The sequence below is a fragment of the Mercenaria mercenaria genome, chromosome 4 (assembly GCF_021730395.1).
Source record: "Mercenaria mercenaria strain notata chromosome 4, MADL_Memer_1, whole genome shotgun sequence".
NCBI lineage: Eukaryota > Metazoa > Mollusca > Bivalvia > Venerida > Veneridae > Mercenaria > Mercenaria mercenaria.
The window spans coordinates 46192501-46212187 of record NC_069364.1 but is presented as its reverse complement, the minus strand read 5'-3'; the positions used below and the strand labels follow the sequence as shown (position 1 = coordinate 46212187).

Below are 19687 nucleotides of genomic sequence, written 5' to 3'. Positions count from 1 at the left end.
AAACAACTGTATTTTTGTATTTGTTATAAAAATGTTCATATTCGAATGTATTTACACAATAGAATCATCCAGTTCATGTTACTACAATATCTTAAAAATTACAGTCACAGTCTCTAAAAGAGTGCAAAGTAATTTCCAAAATAATGAGTTTTCAACTTCTTTTAGAAAACATCTATTGTGTCTGTGTTCCTTATTTCGAGAGGCAATTCATTCCAAAGTTTAGGTCCAACAGTATCAAAACTTACGTCGCTGTACGTTTTGCGCTTGTTGAAAGGAACAACGAAACACCCAGTAACGAAATTTGAAGAACGCAAGTCTGTGTTTGTTTAATGAGAAGTTCTGAAAGATATTCCGGAGAGTTTCCAACTGAACAATTATACATGTAGGTGAGCATTTTGAATGTTATTCTGGCTTTGATGGATAGCCGGTGAAGATCATAGAGCGCTTGCTTGGAACTGTCATATTTTCTTCGATTTAGGACAAGTTTTGCACACATGTTCTGAATTCGTTGCATTTTGTTTACCTCGCTTTGAGCAATACCATACAGAATGACATTACAATAATCTAAATGGGATATCACCAATGACAGCACAAGGGTTTCGGTAGCCTCTTTGGTAAGATAATTCCGGATACATTTTATTCTGAAGTAATTGAGCATTGCTGTTCTACACTGTCGTTTTACATGCTCTTTTAGATTCAAGTTTTCATCAAGATATGCAACTAGATATCAAATAAAACTCACTGATTTCAATTTCACTTCAACACCTACAATGCATATTTTGTCAGTTGCACACTTAGAGAGCTGTTGCCTACTACCAAACATGATGAACTCGGTTTTGGAAGTGTTCATTTTGAGCTTATTTTCATTCATCCAATTGTTGATTGTTTTAGCACATTGTTCAAGTTCTTGTATTGTCTGGGATTCTACTGTTGGAGAATATGCTTTAAAGCGTTTATTAGCAGTGTGGTCATCCGCAAAGCCATAAACTGAAATCGATGGTGGAATAACATCAAACAGTGTCCCCGTATATGTCAAATAGAGCCACGGTCCTAAGCAGCTCCCTTGTGGAACGCTACAATTTAATTGGCGTGGAAAGGACATGGCTGAATTGACACTTACACGGCAGCTTCTGAGGAACAGATAGGAATCAACCCAGCTCAGTGCTGTTCCGCAAACGCCATACTGCTTGTTTAACACATCAACAAGAATGTCATGGTCTACAGTATCAAAGGCGGCACTGAGATCGATGGCAATTAGCGCCGTAACTTCTTTCTTCGCCATAGCATCCAGTAAATTATTTACTAGACGTAACAATGCTGATTCGCAAGAATGGTTTTTCCTGTAAGCAGACTGTTTTTTTTTTTGGTAAAAGATTGTAACTATACATTCACAATTTATTCCTTCACCAATCACACACTTTTTACAATATAAGTATATCATATCCCGACTATTGAGTGTAATGTGTTGCAATATTATATCTTCTATAATTATAACAAATTCTATTGTTACGTCAGAGGGTAACAATTTCTAATAACAGTAAATAAAAGTAACAGAAAGACAAACCAGCAACTATATCAATAGCAAAATTTTATTCACGAATTTAGGTAAAAATCCAAATACCTTTGAAAATGATAAACAAAACCTGTAAAATCCAATCTAATAAGTAAAACAGTCCAAGTCCTGTCCAGGTCAAATTTAAATCCGGTCAGAATGAATTCCACAATGTTTCACACAGATCAAAAGTAATATCCAAAATTTATAATTCCTCTCTTCAAAGATAACTTTTTTTAAATCCAGAACTTTTTAATATAAATCCTTCAAATAATCCTTCCAATATTAAATATCCAAACTGGTAATAATGTGTTTTTAAGAAAACAGGAAGTTTCATCAATATTAGGATTTTAATAGGAGTAGACCGGGTAGAATCACCGATAAGTGATATAGAACCATCAGATATGAATGGCTAATAAATCTCCATAATAGAATCAGACCTGGTGTCCTTGACCCCTATAACAGTATTAATATCAAAACAAGGCTGGGGTTTAGACTTAAGAGAGGTAAGGCCAGTAGGTCTTGCCTCGTCTCTTCCCTGCTTCCTCTTTAGAGCAAAACATTGAGAGATAATGTGTCCAGGTTTCCTGCAGTAACTGCAAATAGGTAGAGACAAGGTTTTTTTCAGCAGGTTTATTACCTGAATGTTCAGCAGGTGTATTACCTGAACATTTTGAGAACTTTCTTTATTAGAATTATTACCAGATGAGAACCTAGAATTATTTTGTGGAAAATATGGTTTCTTGTTCAAATAATTTGGTTTGTTAAAGGAAATTTTATGAGTTAAAGTATAATCATCAGCCAATCTAGCAGCCTGTCCTAAATTTTCAACCTATTTTTCATCCAAGAAAGTTTTGACCTCAGTGCCAACACACTTCTGAATTCTTCAGTTAACATCAACTGCCTAAGTTTGTCATAGCTAGTACCTATCTTCTTTGATGTACACCACCTATCAAATAACTGCTCTTTAACTCGTGCAAATTCAACATGAGTCTGGTCAGACTCCTTTCTGCAATTTCGAATTTTTTGCGTGTAAGCTTCAGGAATAAGTTCATAACCTTTTAAGATTTAATTTTTGACATAATCATAATTTGAACTTTGTTCTACAGACAGCTGTATATAAATTTCACGAGCTTTGCCAATCAAACACTTTGTAAAAGAAGACTCCAGCTTTCCTTAGGTCATATAAGGTTTTCAGCTATTTTCTAAAAATGCATGAAATACTTGTCAACTTCTTTTTCTTGAAAAGGTTGAACTAACCTAATATGTTTGGTGACATCAAAGTGAGAAGGACTTGGAGGTTCTGCACTTCTACTTGCCAATTCTAACTTTTTCATTTCAAATTCATTTTGCATGCGTTTTTCTTCTTTCTCTCTTTCTCTTTCTCTCTCCCTCTCTCTTTGTTCTCTCTCTCTCTCTTTCTTCTTTCTCTCTCTCTCTCCCTCTCTCTCTTTCTGTCTCCATTTCTAACTTTTTCTCTTCTAACTGAAATTCCAACTTTAATTGCATCTCTCTTAATTTTAAATCTGACTGAGTCTCAACAATGAGTGACTCAGCTGATGAATAAAAATGTATTCCCCCATGAAATACTGAACAACAATATGCTTAATTTCTTGTTTGAGCATGGAAGACTTTACTTCAGAAATATTATAATGCTTGGCAAGCAGAAGTAAATCAGATATTTTAGCTAAATTGAACATCTCCTGGGGTGGCTCAGCCACAAACTTATCAAAATCAAATGACATTTTGCTAGCTGCTGGTATGTATAATGTACCAAAAATAAAAAACAAGTCTAAGAATTTTTCCAATACAAAATAATCTGTAAAATTTAGCTGAAAAGTTTCAAGATATTAAATTCAAAATATTAAATTAAAAATATAGCTGTCAATGATTGATCCCGGACGAGCCCCCAATTCCTGTTACGTCAGAGGGTAACAATTTCTTTTACAGTAAATAAAAGTAACAGAAAGACAAACAAGCTACTATAACAATAGCAAAAATTATTTCATGAATTTAAGTAAAATTCCAAATACCTTTGAGAATTACAAAAAAACTGTAAAATCCAATCTAATAAGTAAAACAGTCCAAGTCCTGTCCAGGTCAAATTTGAATCCAGTCAGAATGAATTCCACAATGTTTCACACAGTTCAAAAGTAATATCATAAATTTATAATTCCTCTCTTCAAAGATAACTTTTTTAAACACAGAACTTTTTAATATAAATCCTTCAAATAATCCTTCCAATATTAAATATCCAAACTGGTAATAATGTGTTTTTAAGAAATACAGGAAAGTTTCATCAATATCTACAGTTTAGCTTCTTAGGTTCTTAGGTTCTGTTTCAATCTAAAACATCTGACTATATATTGTATCATGGAAGATTCCAGAATTTTCAGGTAACAATAAGAATAAAAAGAACTTTCCGGACAGTCTTTTCTAAAACTAACTGACATACACTGAGATACTGAATAATGTCTTAAAACAAGGTCAGTAAACAATGTTTTGCCTAAGAGAAAAAATGAAAAAAAAATATCTATTATACATAACACTATATTTATTCAATGTCTTAAAATATTTGTTCAGAAATGGAAATGCTTTTTTCAATGTTTTTACATATTTTTTCTTTGTCTTGAAATACATTAAATTAAATAAATGTAATTAATGTAAAACTAAAAGAAATCTGCAATGCTAACAAAAGTTTTACTCAATGTTTCAGTTTATTTACTCGATATTACAAAATATTTTTTTGCAAAATAAAAATATTTGTTCAATAAAATGAAAATATTGCAATTCGAAAATATTTATCAAAAAATTGATATTTTTATTTTATCATACAAAATATTTAGTACCATGCTATAATAATAATTTTGTATAAAAAGTAAATAATTCTTCTAACTGTTTAAAAATATCTGTGCACAAGAATTCTGGTCAAAATGATATATTGCCTGTCGATCAACTACGGCACATTTTTTCAGTATGCCAAATTTGAGAAAAAAACGGACGTATTATGTGCTGGCGAATGCGTCCGTCTTTTTGTCCCTCCGTCCGTCATAATTCGTGTCTGGCACATAACTTATAAAGGTATTGACTTGGCGTATAGATTAATGGCGATGTGACAATGTGCAGATTACTTAATCAGGCTCTATAGGTCAAAGGTCAAGGTCAAATCTGAGCTTTAAGGTCAAATCTGACAAACATATTTCGTTTCTGGATCATAGCAAAATAATCGTACAAAGTATTGTGTTCGAACTGTGCATGTAGGTAGGTGGCGATGTCCAGATCACTTAAACCACTGGCACAACACCAGAAAGAAAATGCCTCTGTACATATTATACCCTACCCCTCGGTATCATATAAGAACCATGGTCATGAACGGGAAAATACACTAACCCATTTCAATCGCTCATTTCTCAAACGTGCAGTTCGATAAATGGGTACTATAGATATCGAACAGGTGATAATCTATCTTCCATTGTGTACCGGTCACACTTCTTCAGTATTTCTTATCTTGGAGAAACTATGCGTAGTTTATAGTTTCATCAACGTTACAGATGCTGTGACCTCGGATGTTCATTAGGGAAGTTCACGCAAGGTTTTTCTGTAACGTTGACGAAAGCCTAAAATATGCGAAGTATCTCTGCAATATGAAATATTGAGACAATGTGACGGGTGCACGATGGAAGATCAATTACCGCTTGTTCAATATGCTAGGTATCCATTCATCGAACTGCGCGTTTTATGTGAGAAATGTGCGCTTGAAATAGGTAAGTGCATTTTCCCGTTCATGACCATGGTTCTTACATGATACATAGGGGTAAGGTATAACACTTGCAGAGGTATTATCTTTCTGGTCTGGTGCCAGTGACTTAAACCGGCACTGTAAATGAAAAATCAAGGTTACAAATTTAGCTCAAAAATCTAAGTTGTAAGTTTTATTTCATGTCCAGAGCATAACTAATTAACCATTCAAGTTATTGACTTCAAACTTTGGGTGTAGGTATGTGGTGATGATACGTTGTGCAGAATGCATGAACCAGGTAGGTAGGTCAAGGTCAAAGCAAGGTCAAATATGCCTATCATACGTCATGTCCAGAGCATATTTTGAAAACTATTAAAGATATTGATTTGAAACTTGGAATATAGGCAGTGTTGATGCAGACTGTAATAATCTACATTGCAGCTCCTTACCCCGCCAAAAATATGATTTTAATTTACAACCAAACTAAATCTATATTGCAAACCGCCCCCTGCATCACATCCACTCCCTCGCACCACCAATTTGACTTTTCGTTTTTATTTAGCTCCTCGCCTCTTAGTATTATATCAGACCGACCCCACCTACCCCCACATCCCCACCATTTCTTTTTATTTAATTTCTTGTTCTTTAACTTTCTCCAGTTACCAGCACCTCGCTCAAAAACCTTTTTCTCCCAACCCTCCCATCCCTTAACATGCCCAACCAAAAACAATCTTTACATATGCTTTTTCTTTAAATTGTGCCCTCCTCTTCCTCTGATATAATCTTTCGGGTGTATATTGCCCTGTTGGCAGAGATATTACTTTGTATATTTCTGTCCTCGGTGATTTATACCAAAAGACGTATTGTACTGATGCATACTAGTAATCAGTGATATGTAGGCATTTACCTAGAGCATTTTATTGTCAAGGGAAATAATTGTGGTCTGACTGTATTATTTTGAAAATCACAGTTGAGATTTTTTTTTATGTGTGCACCGGTACAGTTTTGCGGGGAAGCGAAAGTTGCCTTGGAATTTTGTCTTCTTCTAAAAACAAGGTAAGTTGACAGTTTTTGTTGAAATATATATCTGATAGCTGACACATAGGAGAATGTTTTGGTTTATATCCATCTTACAGATTTATTTGAAAATGAAGAGAAACAGGGCGAATTCTGTAAATTTCTTCTTATATGCAAATGAGCTGAAAATGTATTGAAATGACTAGATCAGAAGTTTATGCCTTTCCAGTAAGTTTTTCCCTACCTTTGACGATAGTTATTAAAAAGTATAGATATCAACCTCTTTGCTGATATTAGTACCTAAAAATTTTCAGCCTGTGAATAGCTGTGGAATTTGGGACTTCCTTTTTTTGAAGATATAAATAGATCTAAGCTATATTTAGACTAAAAGTTTTTTTCAGTATAACAGCATGTAGAGAACCCTTACATACAGTCAAAATATTCTGATATTGCAAGGAAATATAATGCATTTTTCAAGTGCTTGCTGTTTCTTATGTTGTGCATACTTGATATAGGTCATTGTCAATGTCAACTATCATTATACTGACATTTGAAGTTGTTGTTTTTTTCTAAATTACCTCCCTTATATATGCATTTTTCTTCATTCATCTTATTGATAATTACTTCCCTTTATGTTTAGCAAAAATTCTCAGATTGCATTTAATTAACTCCCAAACATGAAAAATTCTCTTGTGTAGTGATTATTTGTATATTTTACTTACAGTGTCTGATACATGTAGTTGCAGTCTGTCTTTGGAAGCTGTAGAAATAACAAGAAAGAGGCTGACATAGTGGTATAGTTTGTTATATATGAAGTTTATTGATGGCATTCATGTCATGATGATATCATTAAAGTACAACATACATTGATTTTCTGACAGTCATGTGTTATCATGTGTTATTACATTTGAACTGAGACTGTTTTATAATCAGGTTCATGATACTTTTTTTTAATATACATTGTATACAATAGTTGCATTTTTTTCAATATTAATTGCAGCTTTATAAATTAGAACACTTCAGGTTCATGTTTGATATAGTTTATTAATGATTATAATTTTAATCATACAATGAGTTATGAGATATTTTAATAAATTTAGATTAATAAATGTAAAAAAGTCTGTATTAAATGCATAGATCATCTTTTGCACAAAAATAAAGGGAAAAAAAATGTTGTATAATTTTCATTTTCAGTTTTGGTAGGGAAAAGTTTGAGTATGTACATGTACAGTTGTTTGACCTGTCTTACCCTGTGGCAGTCCAAGAAGATGTTACCATTATGAAAAATGCAGGAGGTATTATGCTTTTGTATGTTAAACAAAGGTCTCAAAGCATTTATATGCTGTATGGCTACATTCTTGCTCCTGAAATAACTGTACAAGACAGCTATAAGACTGATATTCCTGACAAGATGTGAACCTTCTGGACTTTATGTCAGCCTGGCATAAACATTTCTTTCCTGTAGCTTTGTGTATCCCTCAATTTACTAAGTACATATCTCCATTAAAAATAATGATAATAGATATGGTTTAGTAATAAATGTGTGATTGCTTTGTAATGTCAACATTTCAAAAATAGAATGAACATGTACTTTGATAATAAATATTAAAATACAAATTTCAGTATATTGTATCAGTCAGAAAAAAACATGAAGTACATTTGTATCTTTATATTAAGATAATTAAAACAATTATATTCAAATGCTTTGACACTGATTTTATGTTGATTTCCTAGAATGTGTATGAATTAATGTTTTACAATATTTCAGAACTTGAAGACAATGGTTAGTGCAGAAGGGACATAAAAGTTATGACAAAAGTAACAGATATAAATAAGGTAAACTATTGTGATAAAAAGACATGGCCAGTGCTGCACATCACAAAGGCAATATTTGAATTTAATTTTTTGTCACCTATGAGTTCTGTAAAGCTGATTTTGCAATATATATAAAATGATTAGGATTAATTTTTTTACTGTGATCTTTTTTTCACATGATTTTGTCAAGACTGACAATTTGTTCATTGGAATAAGATAGTTAAAGGCGGCATTGTGTCACATAAAAATATGTCTGCATAGTTGCCTAACATTAAATGTCAAATTGTAAACAAGGAAATTCTAAATTTGGAAAATCCTTTGTTGTTTTTCTTCATTTAGCTCAGTTGAAGGAGATGAAGTTTGAAGCAATTTTCACAGTACAACCTTTCCAGAGTAGCTCACTCTGAAGCAAAAACTTCTCTATAATACATCATGAGAATTTCCCTAAGCTGAAATATAACTATCAAATTTACTTCTCCAGAACAACAACCTCAAAATAACTAAAATATTTTTATATCCCACAGGGTATTGCTCTACAGAGGTTGCATTGTACTTATAATATCTATGATTTCAAATGCTTTAAGAAAAACAACACTTTCAACAAGGGGAAAAGTGAACATGTATTACTCATAAGGTGAAGTTTTGGCAGTTCTCAAGTTCATTGTTTTTGCATGCTATATAAAAACACTTTAGGTAGTTTATCATTATTACATCATATACTAATCAGAGGTTGTAGGTTGTTGTTGGAGCTTTAAGTGAGATCATAGGTGAACATCATCAGATTTATCTGTTTATTTTTTTCACCATTTTATTGAATATGTACATTGAATGTTATAAAATGTGCAATCTTTTCAGACAGTCCTATTAAATAACTTGTCATTTAGTGGATCTAAGTATATGTAAAATTTAAATAAAGCAGCAAGCCAAGTAGCAACACAATCTTGCTGCTTAAAACAGGTAATTCCTTAGACAAGTTGAAATTAGACAAAATGTCAATTTGTAGAGTTACCTGACTTGCTGCTTGATAATATATTTCTAAGATTAGAATATCTGCAAATGTCTAAAATGATGTTATAATTGTTTTAAAAACTATCATGTTTTATTCTCTTTAAGTAATAAAGTTTTACATTTGTATTTCCAGAAGTGCTACAAGTGTGTTGTCATGTGAAATGGAATTTACCCCAACTGTGCTGCAAGATGTATATTCAAGTGCAAGACAGCCATGCACCAGCTGTAAACTGAGATGGACCCATATAATAAATATGTTGACTTTTCTATGTATTATCATCTGTACAGAATGTGTTCATGACAAGACTGTATACATATATTGTTAAATCATTTTTTATTTCCATTATTGCATGCATGTAAGAAGCAAGCATTTAACAATTGCATTCATAGAAGTGTTAAAATGTGATCAATCTAATTTAAAGAAACACATTTAATTGGACTTTTTTAAGTTTCATAGTATTTGTGGTGGGAGACTGACCCAGTCATTCAGCAACTTATACTGTCTGTGTGTCATTTCTTGTATGTTATAGTTTTCTTAATAATACATTAAATGTCATAGTTATGGTAAGATGAACTCATTCATCACTTGTAGATTAATGTTAAAGCAGTTCAACATTTTACCATAAGTTAACTAATATTCTATTTAACCAGAGTTGTCACATATTTTCATATACATATTTGTATAATACAGTCTAATCTAATCTACATATGATGTTCCACAATTTTTTAGTTATAGTTTATGTTGATATTTTATGTTGTTTTCATGTCTCAACATATAATTACTAACATCAAAGAAACTTAAGTATTTTACAATTTGGTTGGTATAAATGGTTGTTTTGTTTATATATTTTATTTTTTTCCATCCAGGAGAATAAAGAAATATACATTTCAAAATATCTCATCATTCCAGATAAGTACACTACATAATCAATATAAAAGAAATAAGAACAAAATACGTTGGTGGAATTTTATTTTCAAAAATTTGATATACAGTCTTTGTAGTATTTACTTCTTTAGATATGTTGGACTGAAATTGGAATAACAACATACTTTAAATTTTTGTGGTCATAAGTTAATATGGGAATTATTAACTTAACTTAAAAAGATTTTATCTCACTGTTATGCCATCTGAGCTTTAATATTTTTCAACATTGTCATTGGCAACAAGGCTCAAAATTATTTGTTGTGTATACCTTGCATTCATGTGTGATAAATGCTTTTATGGTATTCTTTAATATAATTTATGCTTTTCATCTTACCATGGATTAAAAATATATAAATCTATTTGTCTGAAAATTAAGGTAAAATACTGACTGATTAAATTGCAATATAAGAAAGCTTATTTGAGATAAAGGGAGGTAATTCCATAAAAAAATATGTAGAATGTAGATGAAAAATATAATGAAGGGAGGTAATAAAATATTGTGAAGTTATTAGTCTTCATTTCTTTGATGAGCTAATTAATTGTTTTACATTTTGGTTTATTAATTACAAGTATGACCTAACATGTGAACCTGTCCTGAAGGAAAATAAAATAGGTTGTTTGATGTCCTTGAACTGTTAAGTTGTTCCTGTATTTGTTTACATTCCATGTCTGAATGAAATGAAGAAACAGACTTTAATGAGGGTATCCCGGGAAAATACCTAAGTTTATTTTTATATCAGCAAATTTGATGAGATAGTCATTCAGGAGTTGTCTATCCTATTTCCAAAAATGCTATGGGGACTAAATTTTTTGGAGTAAATATCTCTTTTAAAAAATAACACACAGCATTTTAATATTGTATATATATTATCTGATGCACTTAACAATATATATTTGGAGTCAAAATGTTACAAATTCCGGTTTTAATTTTTTAGTTACAATGTCTATGATATGCATATGAGAATGGAAAGTTAGGGTACATAAAAGTTATATGAAATCCAAAAATAGCATACTAACATCAATAATATCATCAACTCTAACTATTGGACGCAAATTTGGCTAGTGGCCGCAGAATAGGGATGTCTGCAAAAAAGCAGCTTACCCTGAACGGTTTCGCACAAATAATTTAAGCAGATATAATAAATGTTTACGTTTTACACCAAATTATTATTGTCGTATCGAACACATTTTTGTAAGATGTTAATTTTTTTAATATAAATGTTAAATGTTTGAATATATAGATATATATTTAGTGATATACAATGGATATTGTTTTTTATTGAACAAATACTTTTATTTTACAAAACAATTTTGTAGGATCGAATAATTAATTTGAAAACATTGAATTAATGTTAAGTCGTATTGCAGATTATTTAGTTTCACATCAGTTATTGCAAATATATATGGAAAAATTGAACAAATATTTCTGTTTCACAATAAATATTTCAAGACAATGAATATATTCATAAACATAGACAATAATTATAGAAAATAATGATATTGCAACAAAATACACGCCATACCCGACATTTAGTACAAAATAACATTTTATTCTTTTGATCCTCACACTCCTGATAATCCTGACTATATCATATCCCGAGTGTAACTACATAATAACAATTAATTATTTTTACATTTTCATTCTTTTGACAATCAAAGTCTATTACATCCAGATGGTATAACTGCATATTCATAATTTGTTCAATGGCTTTCACACACTTTTAGCAGCCCAAGTATATTAAATCCGGGCGGTAACTATACATTCCTAATAAATTCATTGAGCCTTTACTCACTTTTAACAGGTAAAATATATTATATCAAGACAGTTACTAGATAAAAATATGTATTTTGTATTTCGCAAATAAAATTGCAATTAGATGGATAGATTATATTAAAAGAATCGAGAGTAAACTCTGTCTCATAATAACTGTCACTTGTGAACACAAAGGCATTGCAAGTAATGAATCTGAATAAAAATTGTACGCTTTCAGATTTATGTAAATATCCAAACTTTACAAAATGCTTTGAATAGTTAGTAATTGCAATATGACAAAACTATGGAATGATGTTTGTGTATTTTAAGAACATTTTATCTAGCAAACATATTTTGTGATTAAGAAGATATGTAAAACAGTTGCAAACGCTCGAAAGTCATGCTATTGAAATTGATGCAAGATAGAGGGAATTCAGTTCAGTTGATTTATATATATGTATTAAAATGTCTACATAAACAGTATTGGTTTTAAATTATCTAATATCCAAATGGTAAGTCTAAATTATTGGTGGTAATCGGTGAAATCAGTGCAAATTACATACGATAATTTCTTGTTTGTTTTTGTTTTTTTTTTTTTCGTTTTCTTTTTTGTTTTTCAGGAATTATTTACCACTGGAAAGAAGCCTGTTCGAGGAAGGGTTGTAGACGATCGATATAAAATGAAAAACAGTGCAGAACAACTGGTTGAAGTACAGTGTTTTCCCCTTTATACAATATTGCTCGCAACTGGCTTGATGAATATAGATTATTTCAGCCTGGATGTTGAAGGCGCAGAACGTGGTGCACTTGGTACAATACCATGGGACAAACTCAATCTTAAAATGTTCTCAATAGAGCACAATAAGTGGGAAGGAGGTAAACAGGATTTGAAGCGTTATATGGAAACAAAAGGATACGATTTTGTGAAAGAAATTATAGGAGTAGGTGTTGCTCCTGATATCATATTTGTGAAAAGAAAACTCTAGTGATTAACACAAACTAAAAGTGATTGGTAAATAATGTTTTAATTTTCATTAATTACAGCCCGCGCTTCCGTAATAATGACTGTCATCAGATTCTTTGAAGCAGCTGAAAGGTTTCAAAAGATTTGTTAGATCTCAAACATGGCGATAAGTATTGTTGTAATTTTGGTGAACATGCTTAAAGTATTCTACAAAACAGTACTTTTGGTGAGCATTTTGACAATACTTTAACTTTTATGTCCTAGTTATTTGATCAAACAAAGTTTTTTATCAAGAGTCTCGTCAGAAAAACTTGCTTTTGCTAGGCTAAATCCGAGGACATTCCGATGAATGCCTCGATGAACCGTCAAATTCGCATGAAGAGAGTTGTCATTGGGTAACAAAGAGAAAGCAGCAGTAAGCATTTGCGATATAAGCTGGAAAATGGATTTGAATTGTTATCACTTATATAATAGAAATCGACCAAAAGAAATTCGCTATTAAAATATTGTAATTACAGAATTAGAAAAAAAAGTCTTCCTATGCGAAAGCGACATTCAACAAATGGAATCATGCCTATCACGTGTGAATAGAATGGGACATTACTTATCGATTAATCAATGGAATAAGACGCTTCCACTAGAATTATCTGTGCTAATCAGTTGTGTTTTGTTTTAACCTTCATAGTTATAGGTTTAATATGTTTTGTTTGTAAACTTACGATACGAAAGTCAAGTTCTTTACATTGAGGATTAGGACGATTTTATATGAACATTCAATACCAAGGTTTATCTTCCCTTAGGGAAAGCCTGGCTATTCTTAGATGGTTGTCGAAGACATTCCGGTCAGTGCAAACACTCCTCCTCCAATAAATATATATTCGGTAAACATCCTTATTCGATTCTTTTAGAAATCCTGTGACTCCGTCGGAACAAAATAGATCCATACCTTAGCAGACGCTTGCAGTTTGACGGATGCTTAAATCGACTCGCTTATTCCTTTGAACAGTTTGGGGATTCCGTGGCGGAGAGGTTAATGTCGCTGACTTCAGATAATTTGCCCCTCATCGATGTGGGTTCCAGCCTCACTCGGGGCGTTGAATTCTTCATGTTAGGAAGCATTCCCACTAACTTACGGAAGGTCAATGGTTCTAATCAGGTGCCCGCTCGTGATAATACACGGAGGGGCTCCTGGGGTCTTCCTCCAACATCAAAGCTGGAATGTGTCTATATGACCTATTTATGTGTCGGTGCGACGTTAAACCCAACAGAATAAACAAATAAATTTTGAACCGTTAGAAACAATGTAAAAGATTGTTGATAATAAAAATTAGTGCCCGATATATCTTCTATGTAGAAAAAAAAATACATTTTCAATGTAAGCCGCCAAAACTGTAACTTGTAGATAGAAGTTGTGGCGTCACTGTTCCTGTGTAAGCTAAAGGTACGTTTGTTTGCTTCACAATCGAGAGGACGGGGGTTCAAGTTCTACTGAAATATTTTCCTTTTTTTAATTACCAGTATTAATATTTGTTCATGAATTTAACATTAATTTTGCCCCCCTCACCCCCCCCCCACCCCCCCCCACCTCGACAAAAAAAATGTCACGAAAATCATTCGTGCGAAAACTTCAAAAACAGTTTTGTCTTGATGTCAGATTCCAAAGTGCTTCCTGTATTTCAAACTATAAAACAGGGGGCGTGTATGTTTTGAGGAAAAAAATGCTTTTCTCTCTTTTCACAATTATTTCATCCATACATCTAAGAAATCATTGACCAATGTTTTACACTTTGGATACAACTGTTGGCTACACAAATAAGAATTAAAGTTCAAAATGTTCTTACTACCATCCCCTACTCTATACAGATGAAAAACATAAACATTTAAAAAATCCCTTGACTGTTAACAGTTTGTTGAATTAAACATAGGTTATCGAAATTTATGTTCAATATTTTTCTTTGTGCAAAACTCTGATCAACTACCGTTTGAAAAAGTTCTATTTTTAAATTTAAAACAACAATGATCATGTTAATGTTTGTCATTCTCACATACATGAAGTCTAGCATAGCAGTGTTTCTTGACCGAGATTTGGTTCCATTCTTCCTTCCAAAAGGAACGTAATTTGCATTTAGAAGTTAAGGATAATCATTGATACAAACATCATAATGTGATGTCAAATTTTGATGAATAACAGAACTAAAACTTCCTAATACGGACCCGTTATTACAGATATTTCTAGCAATTTCATTAACAGAACTTCATTGAAATTTAAGAGGCAGTGGCGATTTTTCAAGGAGCTCTGTCTTTTTAAGTGTCACCAAATTTTAATTCAAGACAAGTATAAAACCAAAACATATTAAAATATAAAACGAGTACTAATACAGACGCTGAGTCACGGGACAAAAAGACGCAATCATTGTATTTGAAGCGGCCATGTTGGAAGGAAACTTTTTGCATTATCGCACATACCTTTTAACTCATTAAGGACGCAGATCGCATTTATGCGTTCATTTTAACTCTTATCGAGTACCGCGTGTCGTATTTATCCGTCAAAAGATAGCAGGCGTGTATGCCGAGGATCGCATAAATGCGCTATCCGCCTGATAGTACTCACTGCGAAAAAAGGGTCAATATACGGGAGTGTACGGTCCCGTATATTTCGAAAATACGGGCGTATACGGGGTGTATATTACAAATATACGGACCTAGTATACAATCCCGTATTCGGAACATCTAGTATACGGGAAGTCCGTATATTTGTCATGCATATACGGGATCCCGTATACGCCGAATATACATACATGTATATTTCCCGTATATATTAAATATACGAGTTTTTAAAAAAAATCGATTAGAAATGGTGTTTATTAGTGTTCTGCTTTAACATAGGTTTTATTTCCATGTATTCGAAGGGTCTTTGAAATTTATCCCGTATACTTGTCGTATTTTAGAATATACGGAACACGTATACGAGCCTGTATATTCCGGATATACGTAGTATACGGAGCCCGTATTTTTGACATATACGGACTGCAACTGCATCTAATATACGGGACATATACGGACCTGTATTTTCTAATATACGGGCATCATATTTTTCCGTATACGCATGATATACTAAGTATACGGATCCCGTACTTTTGACATATACGGGGCATATACGGAACTGTATTTTTTGATATACGGGCTACGGACTTGTCCCGTATATGCAAGGTATACGTAATATACGGATCCCGTACATGTGGCATATACGGAATTTATTTGCATCTGATATAAGGGGATATACGGAACTGTATTTTGTTGATATACGGGCCAGAGTTTTTCCCGTATATGCAAGATATACGTAGGATACAGATCCCGTATTTGTGTCACATACAGATTGAATTTTCTTTTCGTTTACGGGAAATACACGGAACAGTATTGTTGAAATATACGTTGGCCAGATTTTTCCCGTATATGCACTATCCCGTATTTTTATTTTATTAAACTAATCTGGTATATGGGGCACACACTGAAAGATGACATAGAATGAAGTTTAAACAAACCTTTAGCATATTACGGTATGTTAGGAAAAATCAAGACAAAGACAGGGTATGAGAAAAACATTATCATCAATGGAGACAAGTCAGATTAAATTAACATTATATATAACATAGATACTTTAAAAAAAAAAGTTGTTTTTTTCTCGTACGATTATGCGTTATTTCTATTTTTTGTCCAAATGAAATAAGCAGAAAATGTAATTCTTGCATACCAGACGGGGATTTCCGGTATTTTTACCAGTGCTGGAAAAATCCATCTTACACCCGGGGTGTAAGATGACTCTCGTGCTTTTCAATGACGTATTACGAACTACATATATGGAGATATTCATGTAGTTATATTTTCTTTCAAAAACGAAATAAAAATCCAATACCTTGACAGTTCCTCTTGGTTCCTGATAATATATAAAAAATTTCTTCGATTTCAAAGGACATTTTTTACTCACAAAATTCAAACGTTTACGCTCTTGCAACTGCTAAAACAACATCGGAACTAAACATTGATTATTTTGTCTCTCTATGAAATCGTCTCATGACCCTCTTTCCTGTGTTTTACGGACGTTGCTTTCCCGCAGCGCTTGTTTTTAATTATACGCCTCTGTGCCTTGTGACTGCTATAAGACAATTAAAACTAGTTCTATTACAAGATGAAGCCATTCGATGCGATTGCTTTTTTATATTCTTTCTTATTATTCTTTCTTCATCGTTGTGTTATGCAACGGGGGGAGGAAAGAAAAAGATTCTGTCACTGGTTATAGGTTGCAGATGGGGAATCTCGGCCTCTCGGCTACTACTAAAACAGTTACCCTCGAAGCCGGAAAAGGGAAAAGAAGACGGGGGAAGAGGAATTCCATCTGCACTATAACCAGTGAAACAGAATCTTATTGGCAATCACTAACATTTGCCTTTTCTAGTTGTTCGTTTTAATTGATAAAAAAAAAAAACCTCTAAACAATTCGACATTTAAATATGTGGTTCGCACCGTTATTTTTTTGTTGTTAAACGCACAAATCAGTATAGTAATTTATAGTAACACTTCTTTATTACTTGTTTAATAATTTTTCGTTATTCCAGTGGATGATGAATGTTTGAATTCCCATCTGTAGGCTTTTCGATTTGCCGTCTGCTAAACTATCTCTAAAATAAAACTACAAAAAAAGAGCAAGCAAGATAGTAGTACAGTAGAGTACCATACCTTTCTAATGTCGGAAGACGTTATTTCAAATTTAGCGCTTTTTTTTGAAAAGAAGATGGCATGATTGCATTCTGTTGTTGGAATTCATTCAATAAGTTAAGCAGGTTTACAAAATGATTGCACCCCGATGAATCTTCAGTTTCATGGATTCAAATAACATGTTAAGCTTTTATCTGTTGAGGTTAACGACTACGACTGTCAATGAGTACGTGTCTCATCGGGCTCTGTCTGTCAGCATCCTATTGACCAAACTCTCACATAAGCGTATAGTCGTATCTTGAAAACAAATCGTTCGTCCTTGTTTGGAGGGGTGGATTAATTGTGAAAAATCTCTTGTGTCCAACCTTGGGTGAAATAGAATTTGCAACGCATTAAAGGTTATATACATGGACTCTTGTAGTTAAACAGATTATAGAGGAAGAAATTGGTATCTTTTTTAACGCTATAAATGATGTGAAAACAAAAATACATGCAATGAAAAATGAAATATGACTCGTTTGTGGGCAGGGGATATGGACATCATTTTCATTTCGCCGCGCAAAGGAAAACTAGAATACAAGTTCTTCTTTTTTTTTCGTTTTTTCTTTTTTTTTTTTCGACTTCATTTTTGTATTTTTTTTGTTATTTTAAAGTAGTTTTCATTTGCGTTTTGTGTTTTTTTTGACTCATGCTGGGTTTATTTTTTTTTTATTTTTTTTAGGTTTTTTTTATTTATTATTTTCGTTTAATAGTTATTTTTAATTTAATTTTTATTTAAATAGTTATTTTTACGTTATTTAAAATTATTCTTTTGTTTTTTATAACATTTTAATTTTAAACATCGACCGCCAACATTATCATTTTATATATAATGCATGGTGTTCATAGGTGCCCCGACACACACGCCAGCCCACTCATTTGAAGAAGAACAAAGAAAGAATTTCAACGAAATTCTTTGTCCCTTCAAATGACATAGTCACGACAAAAACCAAGTAGGGAAGATAAGATATATATTTTCACGGAGCGATTTTCACAGAGAGAGATTTACCCTGCAACATTGTTTATTTACTTCAAAAGCATTTTAAGTTGCAGTAGAGTGTCATGTTGATCAACTTGTGATCTAAAATCACACTTTCCCATTCTATTTTCTCTACTAAAATGTTAAAAAAACTCGTACATCCACTATTTAAACGGAAAGCTACCCTTAACTCATGAAAACCTTCGTTAGCACAAAAATTTAAGTCACATACCTTGTTCGTCGTTATTATGCTATATTAGTGTTCTAGAATACTGTCAGCCCCATTAACGCGATTATTTTAATTTCAAACATTTCTTAAAAACGTTGGTAAATTAGCCAATTCTCTACGATATATTTGCCACTATTTTTATTTTTTTTTTTTCTTTTTATTATTAAATGATCTGGAGAGTTCGAGCGTTTTCAAGAATTTCAGTCTTTGCGCTCAGTATAATATTCTCACTACGATTTATTTTAGACAAAGGTAAATGATTTCACTTAAAAAGTTCTTCTTCTCTTATCTCTTCATGTTAATAATGCTTTTATTCAGCTGTCCTGTATTCACGGTAATGAAATAGAAAACATCGTAATAATGTTCGAGACACTAGAACATGTATCAAATCTTATAGATTACCTCAAATGTGATAAACCAAAAGAAAATAATTAAAATATATCAATCAATATAAATTTTACTTTATTTCGTATAAGTGTTACCGAAATACTTGAGTAATTCGATTACTATCAGCTCACTAAAGGCAACTTCTTTCACATTGAAGTTTGGTCCTATTACGAACCAACCACTAATTTAAAATACCATCTCCAAGAGGGGGGAAAAATAAAGATGACCCAGCACGTCAGGAAATTCGGAAAACCCGGACTGCCGCCGCGGCAATTTTTAAAGAAGTTTTCCGCTGTCGTACCATTAACGCTGAGGAGGCCGTTTTTTTGATGTTCACATATTGCGCGTTAACATAAATTTTACAAAAAGCTTTTTAATTTTCATCATAAAATGTAAGGTTTTTTTTTTTTATTTTTTTACGAACAATTAATTCTCATGTTTCCTTTCCTCCTGTAAAACTATAATTTCCAGAAGAGCTTTTCAAAAAAAAGGGTCGTCGAACTTTGCCTTTTAATTGCCTGTATTTGGTATTCTTTTACTTTTTAGATTTTGGAAAATTGCGTTATT

General features: G+C 32.3%; 1 protein-coding gene and 1 long non-coding RNA gene across 2 annotated transcripts in view; both read left to right on the top strand.

Moving 5' to 3' along the window:
- The window catches only part of LOC128556344 (protein Star-like), a 32301-nt gene extending 17996 nt beyond the window's left edge, over nt 1-14305 (top strand). Inside the window, exon 3 of the mRNA XM_053541083.1 lies at nt 12430-14305. Within this exon, the coding sequence (XP_053397058.1) occupies nt 12430-12795 (366 nt within the window). The 3' untranslated portion in view covers nt 12796-14305. The remainder of the gene's footprint in view (nt 1-12429) is intronic.
- LOC128556345 (uncharacterized) lies at nt 6266-9606 on the top strand. Its single transcript, XR_008370586.1, has 5 exons — nt 6266-6347; nt 7033-7102; nt 7503-7603; nt 8077-8144; nt 9265-9606. It is a non-coding gene; the product is annotated as an uncharacterized LOC128556345 (long non-coding RNA).
- Nucleotides 14306-19687: the final 5382 nt, after the last annotated feature.